The sequence below is a fragment of the Cebidichthys violaceus genome, unplaced genomic scaffold (genome assembly GCF_023349555.1).
Source record: "Cebidichthys violaceus isolate CVI_PGR_0920_01 unplaced genomic scaffold, fCebVio1.0.p SCAF_8, whole genome shotgun sequence".
Lineage (NCBI taxonomy): Eukaryota > Metazoa > Chordata > Actinopteri > Perciformes > Stichaeidae > Cebidichthys > Cebidichthys violaceus.
Genome location: NW_027176964.1, coordinates 12,896,442 through 12,923,117, shown reverse-complemented (window position 1 = coordinate 12,923,117; position 26,676 = coordinate 12,896,442). Strand labels below are relative to the sequence as shown.

The 26,676-nt window shown below is 42.3% G+C and overlaps 1 protein-coding gene across 9 annotated transcripts in view; it reads right to left on the bottom strand.

The window, feature by feature from the left end:
- The window catches only part of LOC137892562 (receptor-type tyrosine-protein phosphatase mu-like), a 148,693-nt gene extending 125,171 nt beyond the window's left edge, over positions 1-23,522 (bottom strand). For all 9 annotated transcript variants that reach the window (XM_068737806.1, XM_068737811.1, XM_068737808.1 and 6 more), the window contains exon 1: positions 23,225-23,522. In XM_068737806.1, the coding sequence (XP_068593907.1) occupies positions 23,225-23,297 (73 nt within the window). In that variant the 5' untranslated portion in view covers positions 23,298-23,522. The remainder of the gene's footprint in view (positions 1-23,224) is intronic.
- Between the last annotated feature and the right edge of the window lie 3,154 nt (positions 23,523-26,676).

The following is a 26,676-nucleotide window of genomic DNA, read 5'->3' as shown; positions in this document are numbered from 1 at the left end:
AAAATAGACATAATATGTGTGCTTTCTTCTTCTGGGCTGGCCAGAGCATGTGCTGCTGCATTTTAAATAATCTGCCGTTTATTCAAAGCTTTCTCCAGTAGATCAGAAAAAAAAGAAGTTTAGTAGGTCTGCAAGTGATAAAAGTGAGTGTAACTCAATGAACATATTTCTGTGGCATTTACATTGTCTCAACTTAATGTGGCGTGGTGAACTGAGTTCCAGGTCAACCCGTCACAAACACTTTCTGGATCTGTGAATAAATACACTGTAGGAGTACGTATCCATAATTACATACTGCAGCATATGCTGCATATAGTTGAGCTTTAATACATCTCTGCAGTCAAAGCAACTGCAGCCCTGAATTAAAGTATCTAAATAAGAGATGTGTTAGTCATCAGTCACTTTATATTGTCTCAGCTTGAAATGTCACTTGTGTAATTTAGTGAATGCACTGTAATTTTCTCGAACAGTAGGTGAATCTCTCAACGAAATTGAGCATTATGAAATATGCCAAAATAGTCTGACTAAAAAGTTCTTTTAATTTGCAGCACCTGCAGGCTAATCATTGATAGAAACAGTGACATCTGTCAGTCTGTCTCTCTGATCCCTCAGGTCTTTCTAAGAAAGTGTCATCGTGTGAGTGACCAGAAAGGGTCATGATACTCACAATACTCCTGCGTTACAGGAGAACGTCTCATCCAGTCAAACGTCACTCCGTGCCGTCTGCTCTGCTCGACCACCCCACAGGCCTTTCCGCCTATATTGGTTTGGCCAGAGGAGCTGAATCAATCATAAAATAAGGAGAGCTGCCACAGCCTTCCTTCACACCCCAATACTGCAGCACTCACTGTCATGCTTAGGCTATTGTGACATGGTCTCAGAAATGTCACAGACATCATCAACTGGGACAACATGCAAATGCTGCAGGGCTTGTGGCTGTCATGAATACGACGGTGAGAAGATAAATATTTAACGACACTTGGACCAAAGAAATTGTTCAAACGAAAAGCGATTGAAATGAAAGAAATAGTGAAATTAGCTTCTTTATCTGAAGGGTTCCAAGCCAGGTTCAGTCAAGTTTACATTGAATGCTGCTAATCCAGAATAGTGAAAGAAATGATCCCCTTGATGGAATTTCACCACGGCACAGATCAACAAATTCAACCAAAACACACAAAAGTACCTCCAGGCAATGTGAGATTAGCGAGAGAGAGAGAGAGAGAGAGAGAGAGAGAGAGAGAGAGAGGCAGAAAGAGAGAGACAGTGGGAGAGAAACGGGGGATGGGTTGCTCAAAAGATAGTGTTTTTTCTTTCTTTTTTAAACATCACTGGGTAATAATTTTTCAGGAAATCACATTCTTAATTATGTGACTGGAATTTAATGATAATACATGAGAGGCACAGAGGAGCACCTTACTAAGAGACTTTACGTTTTGTCACCCATCCCTTGCTTTTATACATTGTGCTGCAATTTGGAAGTCATCCACCACAGTTTGCCTTTCTCATCAGTGCGGTTAGTCACACACACACACGACAAAGCAGTAGAAAGGTACACAAGGTACAGCTGGTGGTGCTGTGTACCTCCCATAGGTATATAACAGTAGTGGTAATCATCAGATGGCCTGACTAAATAAAGACTCACATTCACATATTTCTGCGAGTAAATGTTATTTCATCTGTTGTTTTGACTCTTCGGATGGAGGCTGGAAGAAAACCAAGAAGTTATTTCCCACTCGTAACAACAGAAGCTTGTTCGTTAACCTTGTGTGTCTTCCATATGGCAGGATGCATTTGAGAGAGTACATGGTGTGACACAAACTATGGTCAGCTAGACTGGTCAGAGTGGATAGAACTCCAACATCCAGATGTTTAAGTGAAAAACCAACAAGGAATTTTAGGCTATGACCATCTGTAGTGCTGACCTGACACTACGGGGGGGGGGGGGGAACACTGCTGGCTTTGAAAGCATCTGAATTTGCATCTCCAGCAATTAAAACTGCACTTATTCCAAATACAAACATGGATTCTGTGAAGCACAAACACTGGAAACTTTTAACTAACACTCTGTGGGATAAACCCTATGCATACACAAACAAACAATGCACAAAAACACAAACGTATCCAACAGATTGAGCGTTGGCAAACTTCCCACAGCCTCTACATGACAAATCTGAATATGATGACAACTGGCGCCTGGGATGCATTCGCTCCTTAAAAATGAAAATGTGAACATTCAGCTGTATTTAAAGAAAAAGATACACACATAAAGGTATTATCCATCTTGTGCATAAAATTAACAAGCTGTGCCTCATTTTGACATTCACAAGCTTTCATTTTCTAATGATTAAGGTGAGAAGTTGCAAAGTAAGCGTTAAATTTAGTGCTGGATCATTTTTGTGGCTTGTGCCTCCGGCTTCGGCGCTTAATGAATTAGTTTGAAACTTTTCAAGAGGCATCTTCCATTCACACACACATTTCATTAACCTGTAGTTCATTCATTATTGCTGTGGGTGTGGAGGAAAGCAGCAGCCCCAGATATAATTGTGTTATTGGGGTTGTAGGGCTGTGCCTAATTAGTGGCTGAGAACACAACATAGGCACTTAGACATCGGTCTGATGGAACAAACCACAATGGCTTGTGACAAGCGCTGTCTTCCCCGGAGTTTCAGGAGAAGACATGATAGCACAGTAATTCATGACTCATAACAGAATCACATCATCTCCATAGCATGGAAGATGACACAGGGAACACTGAAATAAGGCGACAAGTTTACTACGGCTCCACTGAAAGAAACAGATCTGACAGCAAGCAGCTAAAACAGGAGGAATGTTTTACAAGAAGTCAAAATTTAGATGTATTTAAATCAACCACGTTCGAGAAATCCGCAGCAATTTGTCGCGGTGATGTGGCTGCTGCAACGCAGTGGTTATGCTAACCTGCACGGAGTGACCTGGCTGTGGGCCATAGAGCCGTTGAGGTCTTATTTGAGTTAAGCTGTTTACACAAGCCTTTGATACTCTGAAACTGGGTCTCCTCATTGCCAGAATATTCACGTAAATCTGTCGTGTCTTGCCCACTAATAGAACAGTTCACCAACAACAAAGGTAGAGTCAAGTCTATAGTTTAATTCATATAACCTGAAATCATAAGTTGGTCTGCAACGCTTTATAATTTGTATAATATAAGACACCCTCTATCCTTACGCCTCCGATTAAAATTTGATTTATTTTAAACTTCACAAACATAACTTAAACAGGGAAAGAATCTCTACATAATGTTATAAATATATCAAATGCTAAGTTAGAGTGAAGGCTGAATCAAAGAGAAGATTTTAAGAAACAAGGTGACGCCAAGAGCTAGTTGGCAACGGGCAAAAAGTATTAACAATAGTAATATTCATCAGCCACTTTGAGCCAAATGCTAATGTCAAAGCCATATCGATTTTACGCAGCTTTTTGGAATGTAGTGTGTTCACACTGGAAAAGTGACAAAATAAAGTATACTGAAACCAGACTGCATTCGGACTAAAGACGGCCCACTGTTCTCCCATGATGCAATGCAAAAAAAGGAAATGCAGGAGCAGCGCACAGCTAAACAAACTAAAATAATTTGCAGGTGGGAGTGAAAGAGCTACAAAAGAAACTTGTAAAACCAATAAATATGTATTAAATCATAGGAAAAACATGTTGATGCTTCTGTGAGATGTTTATTTGGTAATAGCTTTCTAAAGCTGTAGTTTGAATAACATCAAGCGTCACATGTACTGTTGTTGTTTACCAACTGCTGAATGAGCATACTATGACAATTACTACATACGGTATAGAATTAACATGTACTATGGATTTCGGACATGCCTAACATATTGATGTTTAGCAGGTACAATGTTTACCACTTTTTCTATCTTTTGTTATTAAGCACTAAACACAAAGTACAACTGAGGCTAATGGGAATAGCATACGGTTTCTTTTGGAACGAAAAAAACCCAACACCGATATTAACATTTATAGAGTCAAGCCTCTAGCTTGGATAATGACAACAAAAATATAAAAAGGATAAAAATGTCTGGTTGTCAACTACCATATCCATAAAACTGTCTCTAATATAGAGGGGGGGAAAACCCAATGTCATCAACAACTACTTTTCTCTTAGTTCTTAGAACTGAACCTTATTCTTGCCAAGTGACGAAGCCAGATTACTCAAGTAACAGGGCTCTCTGCATGTAAATGTGGTCTCTGACAGATTACACAGTATTGTGGAGCATACTGACACACCTGTTAAAAACACTGCAGCACAAAGGGACAATAAAGGCATTCAAAGGGCAGTAGCATCAATATTTCTGGCTACATTTACAATCCATGTTCAACAACTTCAAGTTCAGCGGAGTACCAGGCAAGACACCAAGTGGTAGGTCATGCTTTACATGTGAAAAAAAAAAAATCCAATTTCTTCTAACTGCATTTTGTCTAAACTGCGCTTCGGAGTCTTAAAATTGGTCTCAGTTCTTTTCAGCCTATTCGTTTAAAAACCAAAGTAAATGGCCTCACATGAATGGCGCTTATCCCACAAGTCAGAGGAAGCTGAGGCATTGTCTGTCACCTGGCCTCTCTTATCTTATGGCCAACACAATGTCTGAGTCATTGCAGCTCTGAAAACTCCACATTTGAAGCTCGAGAAAAGCGCTTTGGACGAGACATACACAGCAGCGTATTTCCTCACAATCAAAGCTTTACAAAGGAAGAAAAGGAGAGCGCAGACGCTTGAGAGTTATCCTCATGAATATCTGGCAGGGTCTTTTTTTTTTATCCTCCTGTCGACAGCTTGTCTGATTCTTATAAAAATCCATCCTTCACTCATCTGTTTGTCTTTCATTGAATTGACTGGAGATATCTTCTCCACTCATTGACCTTGAGAAACAAACTTCACTTTTCAACTGTTGGCAAATTTAAATAGTGAAGCAGTGACTTCAGGCAGAGCTTGATTGGTTTAACTTGAAGGACAAATAAAATGGAAAATTGGTGACAAAGAAAACAAAAAAAATGTACAATCTTGTCTAAATCTTTTTTTTAAAACACTCTCTGCAAAGCTCAGCAGCCCCAAAGATGCCGATGTCGAGACGCCAAGCTAGACTAGTTTATTTTCTCCCTGCCATTTTTATCTCTCTGTTCACATGCTGTTCAGTGTCCATTTATCCGTGGTGAGGGCCTCTCCTTGGCAGCAACGATCACTTTCAACAACAGGCCCTGCGAATCAGAGCGACGTGTCACATCGTTCCAGTGACAACTAACGACTACCAATGTATCTGGGCAGAATGCCAGAGCGCTGGGCTAGGAACAGCCGGGGGGGGGGGGGGGTTGGAGAAGATGGTGGAGGTGGGGGCTGCACGCTCCAAGGAGAGAGAGAGAGAGAGAGAGAGAGAGAGAGAGAGAGAGAGAGAGAGGTTTAGCTCACATGTGGCAGCATTAAAACCTCACATCACATCCCTTCAGTCAACAAAGTTCCTTACGTATCATCTGCTGAGAGATTCAATCAATCTGCTTTGAGAGGCTGACTCTGATACTGTATGTCTGGAGGCCGGATGAGACAGGAGTCACTGAGTCCAATAACCCGGCTGAGAAGGGGGGGGGCGGCATGGGGGTCATCTGATTCATCCAACAGTCAAGCCCTCTTTCCCTCTCCTCCCTTCTGCTCATTTGAATTCCCAAAGTCAGAGGGGTCGCCAAAACTTCACTTTGCATATATATATATTTTTTGGCACTAGAATTGAGAGAAAAACACACTATCCCCATAAATAAACACTAATTGGTGGCTAATTTTCTTAGTTCTTGCCTGGTTGATTCATTGCCTCTGGGCCAGCATGAATTATTCATCCAAGTGGCAAAACAGCTTTATGTAGGAACCTACAAGGCACCGCATTCATTATGCTATCATGGCGAGTAATTCAAGGCACTGACTGCTGGTATTAGAATAATATGCATATTGGGTATTCTTTTTTTTTCCCGGGGCATTGGCAGGCAGTAATAGCGCTTCCGTTGGCAGGGACCGAGAGGGTTGCAACACCCCTCGTGGCTGACAAAACCCCCTTGTTTTGACAGAGGATTGAGCGAGGAGGGGAACGAGTGTTTCGGCTCTGCCCTCGTGGAGAGAGGATTAAGCTGTGTGGCCGCGCTGCCGGGTGGCGCTGGGAGCCGGCAGGCTACGTTATCGTGTCAATCCTCCCTCCCGTGGTACGGCAGATCTGCGCCGCACCCGTGACTCCGAAAGAAGCACCTGGCCTGGCCACGGGGAGCTCATCAGGCTCACGGCTCTCCCTTTGGGAGCAGGGCTGCATCGCACTTTCCGCAGGATCCGAAGTCTGGCTGACTGCAGAAGAAGGGCAACTCAAAGGCATATATACTGTGAGGCCACAGGTTTCCGTTTGTGCTTGGGAATAAGCTGTGCCGTGTTTTTTTTTTTTTTTTTCTGTACACAAGTTTACGGCGACAGCAGCAGAGCAAGGGGCGACGAGTCGGACGATATATGGTAAAACAGAAATGTCAGTTCAGAGCAGGGTGAGACTGTTAAATGGCAGCAGGCGCCTGGCTGAGGTATCCGTCTTCCCAAGTGTTCCCTGTCTCCGCAGATCTGTCTCTGGGCCGGAGATACCTTGCCTCCGGAGGCCCGCGCCATGTCCTCAGGCTATGGCAACATTAGCGTGAGGAGAACATGCAGGGAACAGGGGTGGGCCACAGCTGGTTGCCTCTGCCATGTTGGTATCACAGGAGCTAGGAGCTTCACAATAAGAACGATTTGAGGTCCAAATACATCAAGAAGTGGAGCTTATAAATGAGCAAATTTAGGTTGAAATGTAAAAGTCCAATGCTTGTTTTTCCAAATGTAGTTGGAACCCGTTTCACACTGAAATATAGACATTTGAATGTGTTTTAAAGAGCCTTGTATTCTAAAAAAGCTTTACACTTTTCAACCTAATTTTGACCTAACCGCCTTTCCAGACAAGATTTCCCGTATCTAAGCGTCTAAGAATAGAGGTTGTCGTCAACAAAGTTGTGATTTTCAAATATAGAAATACATTAACTTGACCTGCAATCACCAAATCGATGCGAAATCGAAGTGAATGGTGCAATTCTCAGTTTGTCACATTTTACAAGCTCTGTTTGTACCTCTGAAGTTTTAATGCAGTAAATTCAACTTTCCTTCAACTGGTTAAAGTGACCGATTCTGAAAATCACAAAACCAATCCCACTGGTTTTTAGAGGTTAAAAGACCACCGACATTATTACTGTACAGTTCTCTCCCGCAGTGAGTTCAGAATGCAGTGAGTACAAAAAAAAAGGCTTATTGCAGCCTGTTTGCCACGCCTGGTATCATTTAGGAGATCTCAGTCAATTTGCCATTGTTTTGTTGGCACCAAAATTCACTCGTTTGTTCCAGACCTCACAACAACAAAATGTGATCTGTCTAATAGAGCATGCATGTTTGTATTTCAAGTGTTTTCCTCATTATACCGAGTATCAGAGTGTGTGCTGGCAGATATTAGGGGGCATCAACGTCATGCATGCCTACCGAGGTGGAATTCAGCCCGTCTCTGGTACTTAAAAGTGGGAGCCGTTTTACATTGACATTCATTTCAACAAATTAGACAACCCAGGGCTTGGTCAGGTGATTGGCTCTGTCTTGCAACAAATGTCCTGTCTGACCCTTATCAATCTGTTATAGAGTTGTAACTATACCCTGTGATTCGGAGACCACTTTCATCCAAGGAGTATTTTTGATTCAAGAACACAGACGAGGAAGGACAAGACTTCACAGCTAAGAACTTTTTCCTGGAAAATCATGCCCAGAAGACAGCTGCTGTTGACTCTCTCCTATGAGAGTGATAGTGTAGATATATTAAATGTGTTTAAGCAAATCTCTGCATATTCCCAAGTAAATTGAAAAAGATGTTTAAAAACGTATTAACGGGCAAAGGATAATATCCCTCCTGGAATTAGGGATTGACAGAATTGGAGCAAGTCGGGCGAAACATTAATTAAGCGCAGGGTTTGGAATGTTGCACCACTGCAGCCAGCGGATTGTCTGGCATCCAGTCCAACTCCATCGCAAGAGAGGCCTTGATGCAGGCCTCATGCACACATCTCAAATGCCAATGCACATCTTCCCGATGATTGCATATTGCGCACATTTTAGGAAACATCAGCGGTGCAAGACCAAACTATTCGGACAACTCAATTTTCCCTCTCGGAGGGCAAATCTTACAAGTCATGACAGAAAGTCACACACTGGTAGGGTGAAACGGTAATGAAACATTGTGATGGAATCTAGATAAGACTGATATCTTAAATCCAGAGGCAGAAACCAAGGGTGAATTTTTTTAGAGTAAATGTCAGCTCCTCCCACAGGAGGATAAGCCTCTATTCCTCGCCACCGTCTCTGCTCCGTAGTGTGTGTGCTGGTGTATTAGTGCGAGATAAGGTGCGCACATCCGAGGGCGTCCTATTTCATTTTCTGAAAATAGTACCCTTTTACAAGTGTGCAAGATGAACTTCCACCTCGCCAAGCTACTTACGACGATTAGAATGAAATTTCAAAAATTGTCTTCGTCCACAATTCTAGATAATAGTCCAATGAGCACACAAAACAATGTGACCCCCTCTGCTGACCCTCTTTGTGGCAGCGAAATTGCCTCTAATGACATGCTGTAGCACCGACACATTAAAAAAGATTTCTCTTGCAGCTTTGCCAATTGACATCTTCTGACAAATTCTCCACATGCCATAAATATGGTACCCACTGTACCAGTGTGAGTGAAGCAAAAATCAATTTTTTGCCCACAGCAATAATCTTGCATCACTCACTCCAAATCATAATGTAGTACCTTGATGTAATATGACAACTACACATGATTTGGAATAGAATTTGGAGGAGGAAATAACCTAATTCTAACAGGAAGTAGTTAAATTGAGTGTGTTCACGATATATGCACTGCAGGAGTTGCAGCAGCACACTTGGGCATATGAAATCAGGAGCCGTCAAAGTAAAACGCGTAATTATCTTGGAGAAAATGAATGTGCCTGAATGCATTTACAAAAATTAATAAGACTAATCCTAATCTGTCTTTTTTTTTGGTCGGGTGCTCCTGGAAAAACTGGACAATCTCTGGGGGATTTCTTCAATTAAAAATGTGGCACTAAAGCTCAGACCTGGTTATTATAAATCTCACCCCACCTTCGTTTCATCTTAGAGCCAAAATCGCAGACTTTTCTGTTGTCACTGCCGAAGAAGGCGCTAATTACAACTCATACATAATCTTTTATGTAAATGATTTTTGCCTTCTTTGATCTCCCCATGCATTCGAGGACAGCCAGATCACAGACTGGGGCTAGATCTGTCACAGACGGAGAGAAGTGAAGTAGAAGGAAATCTGATTTGTTTTGGTGTTTGTCAGCCCATGAGCACAGAGGATGTTTGATCAGGTCATTACATGTACGGGTCTAAAACAACATGGTCAAAGCACCCGGCTCTTTCATCACGATCTTATGGGACACACGAGCTTAGCCTCAGATGTGAACCAGTGAAGATACAGGATAGACAGGGATTTTAACACCTTTTAGTCTCTGGATTAATCTTTCTTGAGCTGCAAACCAATCGCTTCTTCACACAGTTCTTTAACTTAATGAAATGCTGGCTATATGTTAGAGTGAGTCATTTTTCATAATGGACTTTTAAATGGCTTGCATAATTCTAAATTTCAATGACAGATAATGATTGGTGCTAGAAATAAATGGGGCGAGTAGGGGCCATCAGTATCAGTGTGAGAGCTCATACTCGTACTGTACCTCATTTGCTATTACTCAAACATAACATTGGAGTAGCCCCCTGTGGTCCTTTCTAAAGCATAAACACAGCTGGGGGCATGACAGATAGAGGCCGGCTGTACGTTATTCCCCCCCCCCCCAACCAACAGAAAAAGGTCAGCTCTGACACCCCAGAAGAAGAAGCCCTCAAGCTCTGCTGGACACGAGGAAGCCAAACTGGCTTTGAGGCCGGAGGTTGAGGCAGCCAGCCCAGGGCAAAGCAGGAAGAACTACCGACAACCTCGGGCATTGCCATCCAGTCCAAGCTCAAAGGGTTGGTTAACCCAAATTACAAAGGACTCATACCAACTCACTAACCCAGGGGTCGGCAACCCACGGCTCCGGAGCCGCACGCGGCTCTTCAGCCCCTCTGTTGCGGCTCTTCAGCCCCTCTGTTGCGGCTCTTCAGCCCCTCTGTTGCGGCTCCCTGAGTCTACATCCACACTAATAAAACAAAAGTTTTAACAAACAAAAACGACCTCCGTCCACGCGGCGTTTCAGCATCGTTTTTTTCGAGACGATCTCCGTCCAGACTACAACGCCTGAAAACAAATATCACGTGACTATTCACGTACACTGGGCATGCGGGTGGGGCCGGTGTAAACAGGAAGTAGATTGGACCAGACCCCCGCCCTCAGTAAACTATCAATGGATAAATCAAAAAAAAGAAAAGTCATCGAGGAGTTTAATTCTGCGTGGACGTATTCATTTGCGTTCACCAAAAATGATGCCGGCATACCTGTATGCTCGATATGTGCAAAAAATGTCATGTAGAAAGACACTTCCAGAACAAAAAGTAAGAGCGATTTCTCAACTGCTGCAGCAAACTCTCCTCTTCATAAGTTTGATATTGTTGTAACAGGTAAAATAGCAATAAAATGTCAAGAATTGTCTTTTTTGTCTATTTTCATAAATACAACTAACTATAATTTGTGTATATATAATATAACTATATTTAAAGCTTTATAAGCTGTAATATCAAATAGCTTTTGCGGCTCCAGACAAAATTGATTTGGTGGAAAATAGGGAAAAATGGCTCTTTGGATAGTAAAGGTCGCTGACCCCTGCACTAACCCATAGTGGTGTCACAGTGTGCAGATATTTATCGGGTTTTTGTTATCTCTGATATCTACATACAATTTCTGCAGCATTCATGTAGCTCTTGATAGATTGGCAGAACACCATTTCCACAGATTCAGTTTAATTTCTTTGGCAGTCATTTTTCTAAAATCCATCCATCTCCATTGAATTGAGGTGAAAATCATATACAGAACCTTTAACTAGCATTAGCCACTATACACTATTGGTCATACAAAACTAAATATGGCTGTAGTGGTAAAACCCCTGAGTGTATTAAATTGAGTAAGGGTGTATATTGTTTGTAAAATTTGTATTCATAAAAGGAAGGGAGACTACTTTTTTCATCCAAAAGTAGTCTCTCTTTAAAGCCTTTTGGCTTTTGTTAAAAGCACAACTCACTTATGTTCCTTATGTTCAGCCATGATAAAAAAAAACAAGTGGCAAGAATAAAAGAGGGCAAGGTTCATCCTCGCCAAATCTAGCTCTTTGAAAGTAAGAGCAAAAGAGACAGACTTGCCAAGGGTTAATGAAAAGGAGAAGATGGAAAAGGAAAACTGTGGTTACCGGGGGCTATCATCGGTCGACCAGCGGGGAGTTTTGCATTTGCAGGATTTTGATAAGAAGAGTGTAGGTGTTCCCTCCTTCTGTGTGTACTACAAATGAACATGACGGGCTTAATTTAGTGGTGCGAGGGTCGGACCCGCTGTCTTCTCCTTTCGTCTTGCCAGTCTGGTTACTGCCTCTCTCATTCCCTCACGCTAAGGTGTCACCAATTAGCCAGGGCCCAGATTTCATTAAGGCATCGCCACTGCTGCCTGCCGCCTTCTGTCACATCCCTGATAATAAGCCTGAGACAGGTCCGCTATCTGACACACAGGGAGGGAGGAGGGAGGAGGAAAACCACAGCACACAGACAAAAGACGCCAACACTGGCTATGTGCGACAACACACATCGAAGTGCACACTTGTGGACCGTCAAGAGACACACACACACACACACACACACACACACACACACACACACACACACACACACTATAAACACAGGCTACGTGTTTATGTGCACAAACGCCTACACACTCGCACAGACGCAGCTGATCTGTCAACGCTTGAGCGTCTTTTGTTCAGATAATTATAGAAATGAAGGCTGAATGATGAAATGTAGAATGATAGGAAGAGGGGAAATAAACAGGAAGAAAATTCAGCGTCGATCTCAAACCAAAGTCGTGGCAGCTCTGCCCTTGTTATGCACAAATCAATGACTTTTTTTATTTTTATAGCACCCCTGTCGAGGTTCCAAGCGAGCTGAGGCGATACTAGAAGGTGGAGTTTGAACACTGCAGACCACTGATTGATCAGAGAGATCCGTCACTAGCGCGATGTTCTGCGCAAACCCGCCGTTTCGAACTAGCCGAGCTACCATCAATGGCAACTGCATTTTTGTATTCACTCAACGCCTGCAAAACTTTGCCTTACAATTGATGAGTTGCAGACGTTTGGTTGCCAATAAAGTGTTGCGTTGAAGATGTCGAGGCAGTGTCGCGCGGCTTCACTATGGCGATCAGCTGAGAATCCCATTGTGGTGAGATTGTTTTCTCATCTCGCAAAACGTTTTACAAAATTCGACACAAGCTCGGTACCCGATTGTTTTCAAATCTTGGTGCCATTCACACGTCGGTGCGAAAAAGGTTCGATGCCCAGCCCTAATTATCCTCACACTTTTCTTAATATTTGCGAATCCTGTCAAACTACAGCCTACTGTACCCTGGGCCGTTTCCTCTGTACATTTCTCTCATCCCAGCACAGCATTCTAGCCACGGCACTGCTATTCTGACAGTTTGGAGAGAAAGCACAGCTGGGGTGATGCCGGGGTGAGGTTTACCCCAGGGAAAGTAACCTGGTGGGTTGAAGGGGAGAGATTTTCAGACGCACAGGTGCTGTTGAATATTAGTATCACGGCGAGAAGTCTGGGCTCATGTGAGTGAATTATTCATCCTCTGAACCCAGCCCGTGTGCCTCTGCCTCACCAGGCCACGGCAATCCTGATCAACACTGTTTGATGCTGCCGCGACTTCCCAGGGACCAAATAAGGCCGCGGAGCAACACTGGCCTGTCCAAGGGGGGCATAGGTGTATCATAAATTCACAGATATTAACACGTAATTCTGCTCATGTTCATATGCTCAAGAAGGTTTTCCCTACGGTTTGCTCAAAAGAAGCTATATGCATCAATGTCACTGATGTCAGTCTCAAGTTGAGTGAAGTACTACATGGCTTATTAAAAAGAAATATACCTTCAGTACTGTGACATTCTTGACTGAAGACATGAAATTATTTAATTAATAAATCATTTAATTTAAGTCAGGAGGCTGACATGGACATGAGTAGGATGAATATAAAATCTGGCACTGAAATGATTCTTTTTGGCTACAAACGTGTTGCAGAATAGAGGGTAGTACATACTCAGTATGTTATACAAAAGTGTCTGCTGTCAAAAAAAACACAAGCAATTTGCTAAATTACTTGTATTATACGCCTAAGTGATCATTATGGATTATTTAATTGCTGTTAAAAGGTCAATTTGTTTTACTGTGCAGAGAATGAGAAAATCTGACACAAAACATCAAGACCTTACACGTCAATTTTACCATAAAACTGGCCAATCAAAGCGTAGCATTGTCCAGCTCTGATCAAGGATCCGACAACTCTCGACTCTGCTTCATAGATTCTCATGCTATTGTTTCAGATTTTCTTTATTTTCAGGCTGGTTTTGTAGATTTCGAGTTAGTCACAGTTCAACGTTATGTAACATGGATACTCGTTACCCGGAGAAGTTGGAAGGAGCTATAAGTTTCTAAAACGTTACCCTTCTTTCTGCTTCTCTATAAAATCGTTTTTTGTGTGTTTAGATTACATTTATCCAGGGAGTGCAGTTAGTGACAGTGTGGGCTCCATGGTAACTCTGACAGCTTGATGCAGCAGGGGGCGGGGCTTAGCAAAGGGTCAACTTGTAGGAATAAAATGGTAAATTGAAGTAGAAGTACAGTGACAAATGCCATGACAAGCAATAGAAATGTAAGTAATGTTGCACAAAGAAATAGGTAGGTTTAGTAGTTGAAGACTCCATTGTTTGTCTTACTTTTTTTTCCTTTTGTTTTATGTTAGCTAGCATCATGCTAACTAACATGTAGTTGTCTAATTCTAACCACTTTGACAATTTGAAGGAATAAAAACAGCAGGCAACACAACTACAAGCAAAATAGACAAAATAGACATTCGGTTAAACAAACCTATGTGGTGACAAAACAGCAAACCTGAAAAAAATACATGATTCTGGTGTGAATACAATTTTTTCTTGTCCCTGCCTCATTTCATGAATGTCTCTAATGCCTACCTTCAGCTGGGATCCTATTATGAATAATGCCCCATTTAGAGATCTGGGAACGGCAATAGGGAAATTCTCCGTTAGCCCTGGGACTTGCTCAAAGACTTAGTAGGACAGGGAAAAGATATGTTTGCATTATAGTCAAACCATCGCTTCAGCAGTGGGTAATGATATTCACACACACATTACAGAAAAATACTCACACGGTGTTCAGAGCATTTCAGTTGTAGTTCTTGAGGCTACAGAGTGCAGAAACACAACTGGACAAACTGCTATAAAAGTAGAACTCAAACAAAGTAAGAATTCACTTTAATAGTTTCTCAGAAATATAAAAAACAAGAAAATTACATTGTAACTGGTTTTAATGGAGTGCTATTTGTCGTGATGCAGTAAGCGACACTGCGGCAGGGCTGATGATAACGTTGCTGAAAAACCAACTAATGCTAGAGGCTTTCCACGTTAATTACTCCTTTGCCCTGATACCAATAAGTCTCTGAGACATCACATCCAACTGAATTTATCCTCCCGGCCGGCAGCGAACTATCATTATAATCAACTTGTCGGATTTTCACCGGTTTGTTTACTCGGATGTGCATTATTCCAAAAACATGCGTTTTCAACTTTGTTTCCGTTTGCAACGCGGCGATGCACCCGCACTTCTAATGACTCCTGTGCCCTATAATTTCTTTAGCGTGACAAACTCTGATTACAGGGTGGGAGTCGAGCTTCGAGCCAAGCTTCATCTTTTCTAGTTATTGTTTTGTGTTTGCTCTGTCTTTAATACGGGCCCCTGCAGCTGTGTGTCTCAATAGTTGTTTCGATGAAGCAGTGTTTAACACCAAAGTGATTTTGCACAACAGATCACTGCACTACAGCTCATGGCTACTGATTTCCAATGCATTGTTTGCTCAGACACGCTGGCAAATTAAACAAGGAGCATGTTAAAAACTGAGCTGACATCGGTGGAGCCGACTGACAGCCTTTGATAGTTGAAGGTCCAGCAGTTAGCCAAGTTGTCCCCAGAAGACTAATGCACTCGTCTCATGTCAGATTCCAGTGAGTAAACAGACAGGGACAAGCACAAGTGAGAATGTAATTCATGTTGTGATAAGAAGTTTGCCACACGGTTAGAAACTAAAATGGTGATTGACATTAAAGGAAAACACCACTCTATCATCAACTAATTCCGCTCCCACAAGCTACCTCCAGATAATGGGCATAAAAGGGTCGTTCACATTATCCTCCTCGTTTTCCCAAATGTTCAGCAAGAGACAACAGCGCGTCTTGTCTGCAACATCGTTCCCACCGTCTTATTCTCCCTCTTTCCTTCCGTTTCTGAAGGCATGCACACAACCCCCCCGCTGGCTCCAACAGCTCCGGAGTGACCAGCCCGCACAGTGTGGAGCGTACAGTAATGCCATTAAGCCTCCCCCCTGGGGAATCAGTCACGCGGCGGTTTGAGCTTAGGGCCAATACAAAAGAGACCCATTTGAAATGGAGCCGAGCCCAGCCTGAGGAGGTCAGAGGGCTGTTTACAGAACAACAGTCTCTTATCGGCCGTATGCTTCCCCGAGGAGTCTCCACCGCAAACAGATAACAGCCTCCAAATAGGCGCCAGAGTGTGACCGATGAGAGCATAATCAGGTACATTCTGCTTTGGGAGGAAGGAGTGGAGGACAGGGGTGGATAATGGCGTACTCGGTTGTTAGCGGTGAGATCATATGCAAGAGGGATATGGCTTCAGTGAAAACACACAGTAGATAGATAAAATGTTGCCACACTCTGCCTCCCTCTCAAAAGGCCGTGAAAATGTATATGATAGTTAATGTTGTTTTCTTCTCGTCCTCATAACCATTATTCAACGGGACCAGCGAGGCCTGATTCATCCTCAGGGATCGCTTCATTATTGAACAGTTAAATGGTCAATAGGTTCAGCCAAGGCAGCTTTTAGCACAAGGGCAAATAGACAGTGTAAAAGCCAATGCAAATAACTGGCACTCAAACAAGGCCTAATGCATTAATGACTGCATGACGTGCGCTAATGTGACGGCTACAGATTCACTCTGACAGTAATGGAGAATTTTGCCCCTGGTTATACTCGTAAGGCCCGGATTGGGAGAGGAGGAGAAGGGATGTACACCTGCCTGGTGCCTGAGCCTTGACAGAAGCCTAATAAATAACAGGAGACAAGGTGAAACAGCAGTAGCAGCCCCCACCACCTCCTCTCACTGCAACCAGCTACACTACACCGCCAGTTGTGTGAGGAGCAGCCGCCTATGCGGACAGCTTTTTGGCACGAAACAGAGTCTCCTCCAAGTTAGCAAAGTGCACTTGTCCCGTGAAGGAGGCAACTTGAGTTATTCATGAAATTACGCAAGAAACTTTGCACCTTTTAGCTACGTGACTCCAGCGTCAAAGCGGTGGCAGGAGTTTTATTTGACAGGACTTGAAATTAAAGCTTCATGCTCCAGGTTAAGGCTATACGCTCACCTGAACCAAATATCAAAGTGTGCTCTATCAGAATCAATTTCAGTCCACATGCTAACCCCTTGGCTATTGGCGACAATGCTGAATAGAAACTAGCTGATTGAACAGCAGCTTTTGAAGATAAGTGAGGTACGTGCCGGGGTCGGGGTCAATTCAATCCAAGTGTAAAACCATCGGTGCAACTGCCAGTCAGTGGTCTCTGATATAGATTCAATTCTAAGGATAGCAGGAGCAAAAAAAATGTTTTTCAAATTTTGAATAAAAGTGAGCTGCCATCCACCATGGGACGCAGACATGAGGCCTAACTATCAATAGAGCAGACGCTGTAATGATTTAAACTGATTCAAACTGCTTCTCCTACTCCTTCCTCGCTCCCTCCTCCTCCTCGTCACCATTAATAACAATTGAGACCCTTGGAGCATTAATTAGTGAGATTTTCCTGGGTGCCTTGACTCTCTGAGCCACCTACAACGAATGCAGACTTCGGTAAACATGATCTGCTGCATAGTAAGTTGTTGTTTTTCTACCGAGGGTTGTTTTCTGTTTTTTTTTTTTTTTTTTAAGACATGGTGATGAGATCACAGAATTGTTCGAGCATGCCTTACTCACACACACACACACACACACACACACACACACACACACACACACACACACACACAAACACTTCCTCTCTCTTACAAACACTCCTCTCTCTGTCTCTCACCCTCTCTTCATTAGGCAGCCCCTGCGCTGGCCTGTGTGTGATTCATTAGCTTTTATCCTCTTCATTTGAAGAAGGAGCTGTGTATAATTAGAGCATCTCTGTTTGTCCAGCATCCTTCACACAGTCACATCTCAAGGCCAATTATCATTCCATTGCAGAGCTCCCGGATAACAGAGCCACATCAGCCGCCTCGAGAACCAACTTCAAACTATTACTGCCTCTCAAGAATGTAAATAAAATCACTTGCAAATCAACAGCTAATGATTGAAAGTGGAGTGGCACTCAAGGGATATGAAGATGATGAACCATATTGGTAAGACTTTGTGTTCGCAGATTTGAAGGGCCTGTGATAGGCCAGCACTTAGCCCAAGTCCCATACTTACAGTGCAGTATTTGGGTGTTTTTGGGCAGTCCCATGTTTGTTGTTGTGCTGACTCTGTACTTTGGCTTTAACCGCAAAAGTCATCGTTTTATTTCAAAGTGGACAATGATCTCAAAAGATAGAGTGAAAGCCCCCAAAGAGCTTTTCATGGTCAACAGTGTAATGCTGTTTACAGACCAGGTCAGTCATCTGACTGTGTCTAAATGATCACGTGTTTGACTCGCTGGAGACCAGAGTGTCAGCTGATGCTTGGGGGGGGTCATTGCTCGGAGAGGATTCAACACCGAATATCAAGGCAGACAGCGTGTTGGTAGTGGTCTCCGAATTAAACAATCTAACCGGAAGAAAGTGGCATTTGCAGGCAAGTTTACATGCTGTTTAATGTGCTGCAGCTGAGCATCGGATTAGCTCATTACTAGCCAATTGCTTTCTGTGCCCTGAAAAGTGGTCTAAAAAGGGCTGCACTCTGTGCAGCGCTCATCTGATGAAGGTGTTAGCACCTCCACATTAAAGCTGAGCGTCAGGACAAACTCATAGTAAATTTGAAATCCCATGTGCTTGGGTACAAAAATGAGCCACTGTGCAAATAGACTGCACTTTCCGTTACCTTCTTAAGCCAACCCGTAATACCAATTTTATTCACTTCTAGTTTGTTCTTCACAGAAGTTAAAGACCATTTATGAAGTAAAAAAACTGTCACAATGTGACGTAAATAAAAAAAAATAAAAAATGTATCAGGAAATCATACTGACCCTCGACTGTAAACACAAACTATGAATGAATGTCTCCCATGTGAATAGAGTTGTGTACCGGCTCATGTACCATTTAAAAAGTGTTACAAACTGTGTCTATAATACAAGTTTGAAGAGGACAGATTCCTGATTTAATCTCTGCATTAGTTCTGTTACCTGCTGCCTAAATTAATAGAAAAGTCCACCTTTGGTTGCTCTTGCATCGCTATGCATCATCAATTTGTGACGTTAGCGGTGTCTCTGAAGTTATTTTGTGATGAAATGCGGTTTACTTTTTTCGACTTTTCCTCAACCTCCCTTATCTCCTACTTCAGTTACTGATTTCCTACATTTCCACGAATGCCTCGTGGCAACTTCCAGAGAACAGATGCTGACTTCTTCCCATTGAGACAAAGCTGAATAATGCGTCAAGCTGTGTGCCCTTCGCTAAGAATGCAACATGTTTTCTTATTCTGCTATAATAAGTCTAATGAGGATAGCAAATCATTAGACCTCTTCCTCTTATAGGGAAGAGGTCTATATAAATTCTTGATCGTTTTGAAGGACACCAGTTTCTTACAAGTGCTTCTGATAGCAGATTATTTTATATTTCACTTTGCAATGTGGATGGTCTGGAAATATGTTGATGTGATATCATATTGTATAAAAGAAATGTTTAGCACCAAAAAAAACAAATGGACCAATGCTACTTACATCACTGACAGCTGTTTTGCTTTAGTGCCGGGTGTATTTATCGGGCTTTTGTTATCGAGTGTAAAACTAAGACGCACAGATATTGACAGGCCATACAATGTAAAATATGGTACTGAAGTCCTGTACCAAGACTGCAGTGATCATATTTTTCACTAGACCTCTCTACCCATGAAGTATGGATCATACTCCTGTCAGTCTAGTCACTTCAAACGAATGGTCTACACTCCAATGTGTGCAAGTTCCTAAAGTTTCGTTTTTAAAGTAACAAACCCCCCCCCCCCCCCCCCCCCCCCTCCGTCTACCTGCTGTGATCAGTCTTAAGACAGCCCTGCTGACAAACTCAGCAGACCCTTTTTGAGGAACTCACACATGTACCCGCAGTGTTTGAACAGCTTCAGTAAATCCATGTGTTTCCACCGCATTCATTATCATCATAATAAAAGTGTCTGAAAAGCAAAGTTACAGAAGAATGTAGACACCTCACTTTCTGCTTTGTACTATCATCAATCACCATGGAGCTTTTTTTTTTTCTCCTCCTCCAACATTGGTTGAAGCCATCGAGAAAAAAAATAAATAAATTAAAACAAAATCACATGCATATTTAATTTCATTCTCCACTGGCTCACACAAAGGAAACTGCCACCCTTCAGGACACCTTTCGGAAAAGTCTCTATTAAATCTGAGTCAGCTGGGAGAAGAGGAAGGAGGAAAAAAGAAACATTTCATGAGTGAAAAACTATCTAAATTATTGCCAGACTTCAAATGAAGTGCCGTTTATCTTCCCAAGCAGCCAATGTATTGTTTTACTCCTTAGTCACCGCTTGGATGGCAATCAGGATCGGTCAACCAGGACGCTATCAGCAGCAGTCACTCCGCAATGACAAACTGCAGCTCTACACTCCAAGCGTGGGCATTATTCTCAACACACGGCTCACCCCTATCAGAAAACAAGGCAGGTTTTATGGCTGCTGGAAAAGGTGGTAAACATAACAAAGCGCACAGCTCCCTGGAATTTAATGTGCTCGGGCAAAAGACAGAGTATAGATATCAAAGGCCAGACCTTCTAGAAAAAAAAAACTGTCCTCATAATGTAGAAAACAGAAGCACTGGCAATACACAACAAGTGATTTATAGTGTTGCTGCTTTTTTTTTTTTGTGTTGCTTTCCCTCTGAACCTAGAGCATCCAGTGGGCATTGTGAATGCAACAGGGAGGGGAGAAGAAAAAAAAAAAAAGAGCAGTTCATCTCTACCGCGCCACTGGGAGCAGACATGCAGGTGCATAAACAAGCTCGCGAAGGAAGGCGATGAAACTGATGCAGAGTGATGCTGATCATGGAGAGGTTTTTTACTGCGGAAATTAAAAGACCTCTAAAGGACTGTTTCTCTGTGATCGAATTGAGGAGGCCGATACCGTGCACTGAAGTAGACTGGTCTGGTTACCTCCGTGATCTAATTATCACGTGAGCCGTCATCACATACTCTCCATAACAAATGTCTCGAGCCGCATGCACAGGCTCACATTTAGCCCTTCCATCCGCGTGTTGCTAATCTGTCACCTCGCCAGAGAGAGCAACACACGTCCAATTGATTTTCTCCTGGTTTACATATTTACACACACACTCATGCAATTAGGAGCACATTTATCGATGGTTTCGGCCCCATTGGGAGCCCTACAGTGCAGCCCACTCCAATAAATCTCCCGGTCCTGAGGCTGCCGGCGAGAAAGACTGATGAACCTCACACAAAAATGGACTGGGAATACTTTGGGGCTGCAGGGTAAGACAATTCTCAATCACTAAAATTGACCCCCGGCGATCATACTACTTGATAAAAACATCTAATTTATGATAAAAACTGTTTAATGCATCTTCTGTAGGTCTCTCTTCTATCTGCCCTTTGTGAAAAGATCACAGATAGGAATAGGAGCAGCTTGAAGAAAGTGGAGACACAAAAAACCAAACAAAAATGGAAATTTTTCCAAGCATAACAGCTTATGCGTTTTGTTTAATCAGACTTGTGAGCAAAGGGAAATTTTGACACCAATACTTTCCAAAGAGCATCTGAATTCTGATCTATGCTTCTGACTCGTGGTCCTCCGCTCAGAGCAGCTTCACTTCATCATATGGGTATCATATTATATGTGTGCCATGCTGCCCCCAGCAGGCTCTGCGAAAAATGCATCAGTTATCTGTTGAATCCCACGGCAGCAGCCATAACTGAAGCCACACTTCACAGAACAACTTCACCGCACGCACACGCACACGCGCACACACACACACACACACACACACACACACACACACACACACACACACACACACACACACACACACACACACACATCGCTTCCTCGGAGTCTAAGCAGGATAGAAAATAAAACTCACTCAGACATGCATGGGGCCACATTTTTTATCAAGTTTCCAAATGCAACTCTAATTGTATTGGCAGTATGGATCACCCTCAGACTGGACATTCATTGTCTCTATATTGATTGGCATTAATATAGGCTAATGCACCATTTTCCACATAGATAATGCCTTAGTGGAGATAACAGAATTAACCCTTAAGGGGCTAAATTAGACTCTGAATATTGAGTCCCCCTGCAATCTACAGCCATTACACTGAAACTAAAAGTCTGTTCTTTTATTTCAGCAGTTCCAATAAGTCATATAACTGTATAATACCAATGGACTTTCTCCACAAAAGCTTTGAATAGACATGCAGCAAATGAAGTTGCCCTTGTACGAATGACACTAATTTGAGTAGGAGTGTTGTGTTTGTAACTACAGTTTATGGGGGAGGCCTGCATCAACAGTCAGACAATGAAACTCAAAAAGAAATGAGGCAAAGCAAACACTTTTCAGAGACAACCAAAAGCATGCATTCTCAGAGTGCATGCAAGTTCTATTCAAATATTTACTTTTAAACCAGTTAATTTAATTAAAATAGCTACAAGATACAAAGTGCATTACATTAACCACCCATTCTTTCAGGGCACTTAGTGAAAAAAGGGAAATAAAAGATATAAAAATGATGTGTCATGTATATACTACAGTAGCGGTGTATGACACGTTGAATTTGATATGAAGTATAGAAGTGGAATTGTTTATGCACTTAAGATGAAAAACACTGGGATGAAGAAAAAAAAACATGCCCACCAAATATAATTCATATTTTAGGCGGTTAGCTCCACGACAAAGTGACAGCAATGTCAACATGGTCACTGTGACATTATGGATTAAGTTCACTCGGGAGTTTATGGTGAAACAATGACGGTTTAAGTCTCGCTTGGCTAATCGCCTCTCCGTATACAACCGACAGCACACACGCGGCGACACTTCGGCGCGTGGATCCCTTGAGGTTAATCACATTAGACAGCAACTTATCAAGATAAAGTTAGACACAAACATTAAACTCCTTCAACGTGTGCTCACGCAAATCGTGGCATTGGAAGCTGAGGAGCCGGGGAGCTGCTCCGGTGCCCGTAGCGCACCTGCTCGTTGCGCACAGCGGCACAAAAGGTGAGAAATAACTACTGCCGGTGAAAGGCAGCGTTGTCGCGGCAAAACTGACACAAATGGGAGCAAAATGTACGTTTTAAACTCATTTTGTTGACAGCATGCCGCCCTGTGAGTAACTTGCGTTACTTTCCCGGTGTCACACATGCTCGCATTTACGCACGTTAGACAAAGCTAATTAACACCACAAACATTAAACAAAGCAAAATTCCACCGCACAGGTATTAGTAAAATTGCGAGTAAACTCAAAATAGTGGGCAAACTGACTTTCGGTGCCTTTCCCCTCCACTTCGTCTCACGGCTGAAGCGTAAAACAGGGACTGCGCATATGTTCTGTACGTGTAAACATTTCCAGGTAATCCTCCTTACCTTTAAAAACTTCCCCTCGTGCCGACAGCAGCAGGGTAATTGCAGCAAACAAGCAATTGATAACTTTATCCATGTCGACAGCGCCGTCGTAGCGTTAACCCCCCCAGCCGCGGGGTTAACTGGCAACTCTTCTTTCTTTATTGCAACTTGAATCCTACCTCTACTTTTTAGCGTCAAATCTAAAGTGTCTTCGGCCCTGTCCCTCTGTCCCTGGCGTGCTGTCGGGCTGTGAGAGGACACTGTCGCCGACACGGCTGCTCCTTGCCGGCTTGCTCCACACTTGGAGGAGGAATGTGTGAGTGAGTCTTGATTCCGGAATTAAGCGTGGATTGAGAGGTCCAGCAGCTCCAGGAGAGCAGCGGCAGTGCGCGCGCCGTGTGCCCGGTAGAGGGCGCGCGTGAGCCCCCGCCTGTGAGTAGAGCAGACAGGCGGAGTTGCACTCTCCTCCTCCTCATTCTCCTCCTGGGACTCTATTGGCGTTTATTTGGACCAGCTTGTGGGAGAAGTTGGTTCGAGGTGAAGTAGTGCATTTAACCCGGGCCCTGCAAAGAACCTGTGGGCTGTTTACTAAGCCATCATTGATTTAAGGTGGCGATACAGAATTAATATTAACAGCTTTAGATTATCATAAAGTAATATAACACTAACAAAAAAGGAAGAATTCTTATATGATTATTTTTCTAATGAAGCACAATATGTAGAAAAGTATTAACATGGAATACTCCTTCCCTTTCCCTTTACCACAAACTAGACATCTGCTGCAGGTGACAAAATAGAGAAATGACCATGAAGCATTAGTAGTCTCTCAGTAATCTCAGTTGTCTTATGTGATATATGCATGAGCAAATATATGTGTCTTTCGTTTGCCAGAAAGTATTTAAAAGACAAAAGAAATGTTGCTACAGGATATTATCTTACATAGTGATGTCATCTATGTTTGAGGTCACAGACCTGAGTCTTATGAGTTAACTCTCGTAGCAAAATTGACTTATTTCGGCTATTGGGAGCTGTTCTGTACAAAAATGCATTGTCAACACCAATCACAGATATATATCACATGAATATCCTTTGAATTTAACTATGATTTAAAGCTGCGGCGTCTGAGACCCCAAACAGAAGTAATGCATCATTTTCTGTAGCAGAATTCTGAAGAGTATTCTCAGTTCAGAATCAAGTTTATAATAAAGACAGACTGAATTAAAAAAAAAAATGTAGGTTATTATCAGGAAGCCATCATTTTGAATGTCAATTAATGAATGAATGAATCCCAATCTGCTAATGAAGATCATGTGATATGAAGAAAATTAAGCCCTTTTAATGCTCAACTCAACACGTTCATTTATTAAGGTAATATTTCATTAAAATATTTTCCCAGCTGGATTCTTAAAGTTCACCTTGTGTGTCCTTTCTGATTTAAATGCATACATTGATCCCATTAAAGGGAAACACAGGCCAACCTTCAAGAGGAGCTCAGTGGTTGACATGTCATAACAGAGCCACATCGTCACACACATTTATTTCAGCTTTGATGAATCAATAACGATGCCTTACTTTAGAATATGCAAATGTTTGTTCAAAATTAGTCTTATCTGAGACGGCAAGTGCAAACAACTGGAGGGTTTTCTCAGAGCAATGTCAAACAAAAGGATGGAGAAGCAACTAATGACAAAGTCAACCAATGTCAGTCCCTTATTGTTTTTTGCATGCATAAACACACATGGTGATTTCACTGGTACCAGCACTTTTCATTGCTAATTAAAATGCAGCCAAATTGACATAGGTCTACATTTAGCCTGAAAATGACCTTGTGTTGTCAAGGATATATGGCTCCAGTTGTTGTTTTTCTTCATAAGTTCTCGAAAACAATGGCTGAAGCATTTCATAGAAGTGCCACATGTTTTTTTTTGTGGTTTTTAGGTATTGTCTCGGCTGCAACAGTTATGTTGCCAAGAATGCATGAATACCAGTCTGAGCCGAGCTGTCATGGGAATTGATGAGAATGTAAACTCCCCCGATTGGATGGAGGATTGAATGGATAGCATCATTGTTTTGCACTCGCCGAGAGAGAGAGAGGCAGAGAGAGAGAGAGAGAGAGAGAGAGAAGCAGAGAGAGAGAGAGAGAGAGAGAGACAGCGAGAGAGACAGAGAGAGAGAGAGAGAGAGAGAGACACACAGAGTGAGACAGAGAGAGAGAGTGTTTGTGAGTGTGATTGAGGTCTGTGTTTTAGGTTCTTCATAAACACAGTCCTAAATCATGTTCAACAAATTATATCTTACCTCTTCAACATCAGCCATTGTGTTCCAAATGTGTTCTTTTGTAATGATTTTAAACTGGATTTTACATAGAAGTGGATATTGTAACTATTTCCACCATTTATTCATTATTTCGGCTTACTTTTTCTACCTTTTATCAATTGCTTTGCTAACTATTTAGACTTTTTCTACTGCTCATTAGCTACTTTTCAAGCTTCATCAATCACAACATGTAGTGTTCAGATGTTACAGTTGGCTCAATATTTGGATATTTGATTTTTCAATCTAATCATAATTTCCATTTTGTCAAAGTAAATGAGCTGCTTAAGAACCCCTGTATTGGAACCAATGAACGCCTTTATCTGTGATAAACAAGCCCTGTGCCTTGTACCTGACACTTTTATTTTTACCCAGTAACCTTTCACAAGCTTAGGCTACTTTCATCGCGCTCTCAAAGCAAGATACAAGACTATGACATTACAGTGATTGGACAGGAAGGAGGTGGCTCCAAAATTGATACCAGACCAGGATCAAAAGATTCCATACCCTCAAAGGCTATAACAGTGGCCTACCATTTCAGTGACTCACTGTTACTGATTTCGGAACAACATACTGTGCTATTGAATAGGTGATATTGACATTTCATTCTGGAGAGCCGCCGCCAGCCAAGGAAGAACCTGTCAGCCTTCAGCAAATCTATTCTCACTCATATTTCTCCCCGCAGGGACAGTTTGAATCAGTTAAACAGAAGAATGATGAGCTAAATAATATGTTGTAGTAATTGACATAAGTGGCAGTATAATGCTGTTTGTCAATAATGCCAATCACCTCTCCCTATGTGAGGAGTCTCAGTGTGACTGAATAAATCACAGAAACTTCGCTCCATAGAAAGTCTTATTAAGCTTCTCCTCATGTGGCTGCCAAACAACAGTGATTTTAACATTTAATTCCATTCTGATTATCCCATGCCTTGATTGTCAAAAGTTCAATATGAGATTGATTAACTGTCCTTCATTATGGGAAGTCACTGGCTGCTGGTGATGCTAAACTGTTTTCCAAGCTTTGGCTTATTAATGCAAAATACCTTTGAATGAAGAACAAGGGTGTCAATCTGTGCTCACCCAGTTGTTATATTTTGCACAGTGTCTCATTATAAAGCACAGTTATCGGAGCACGCAGCAATTAAATGGGATCGGCAA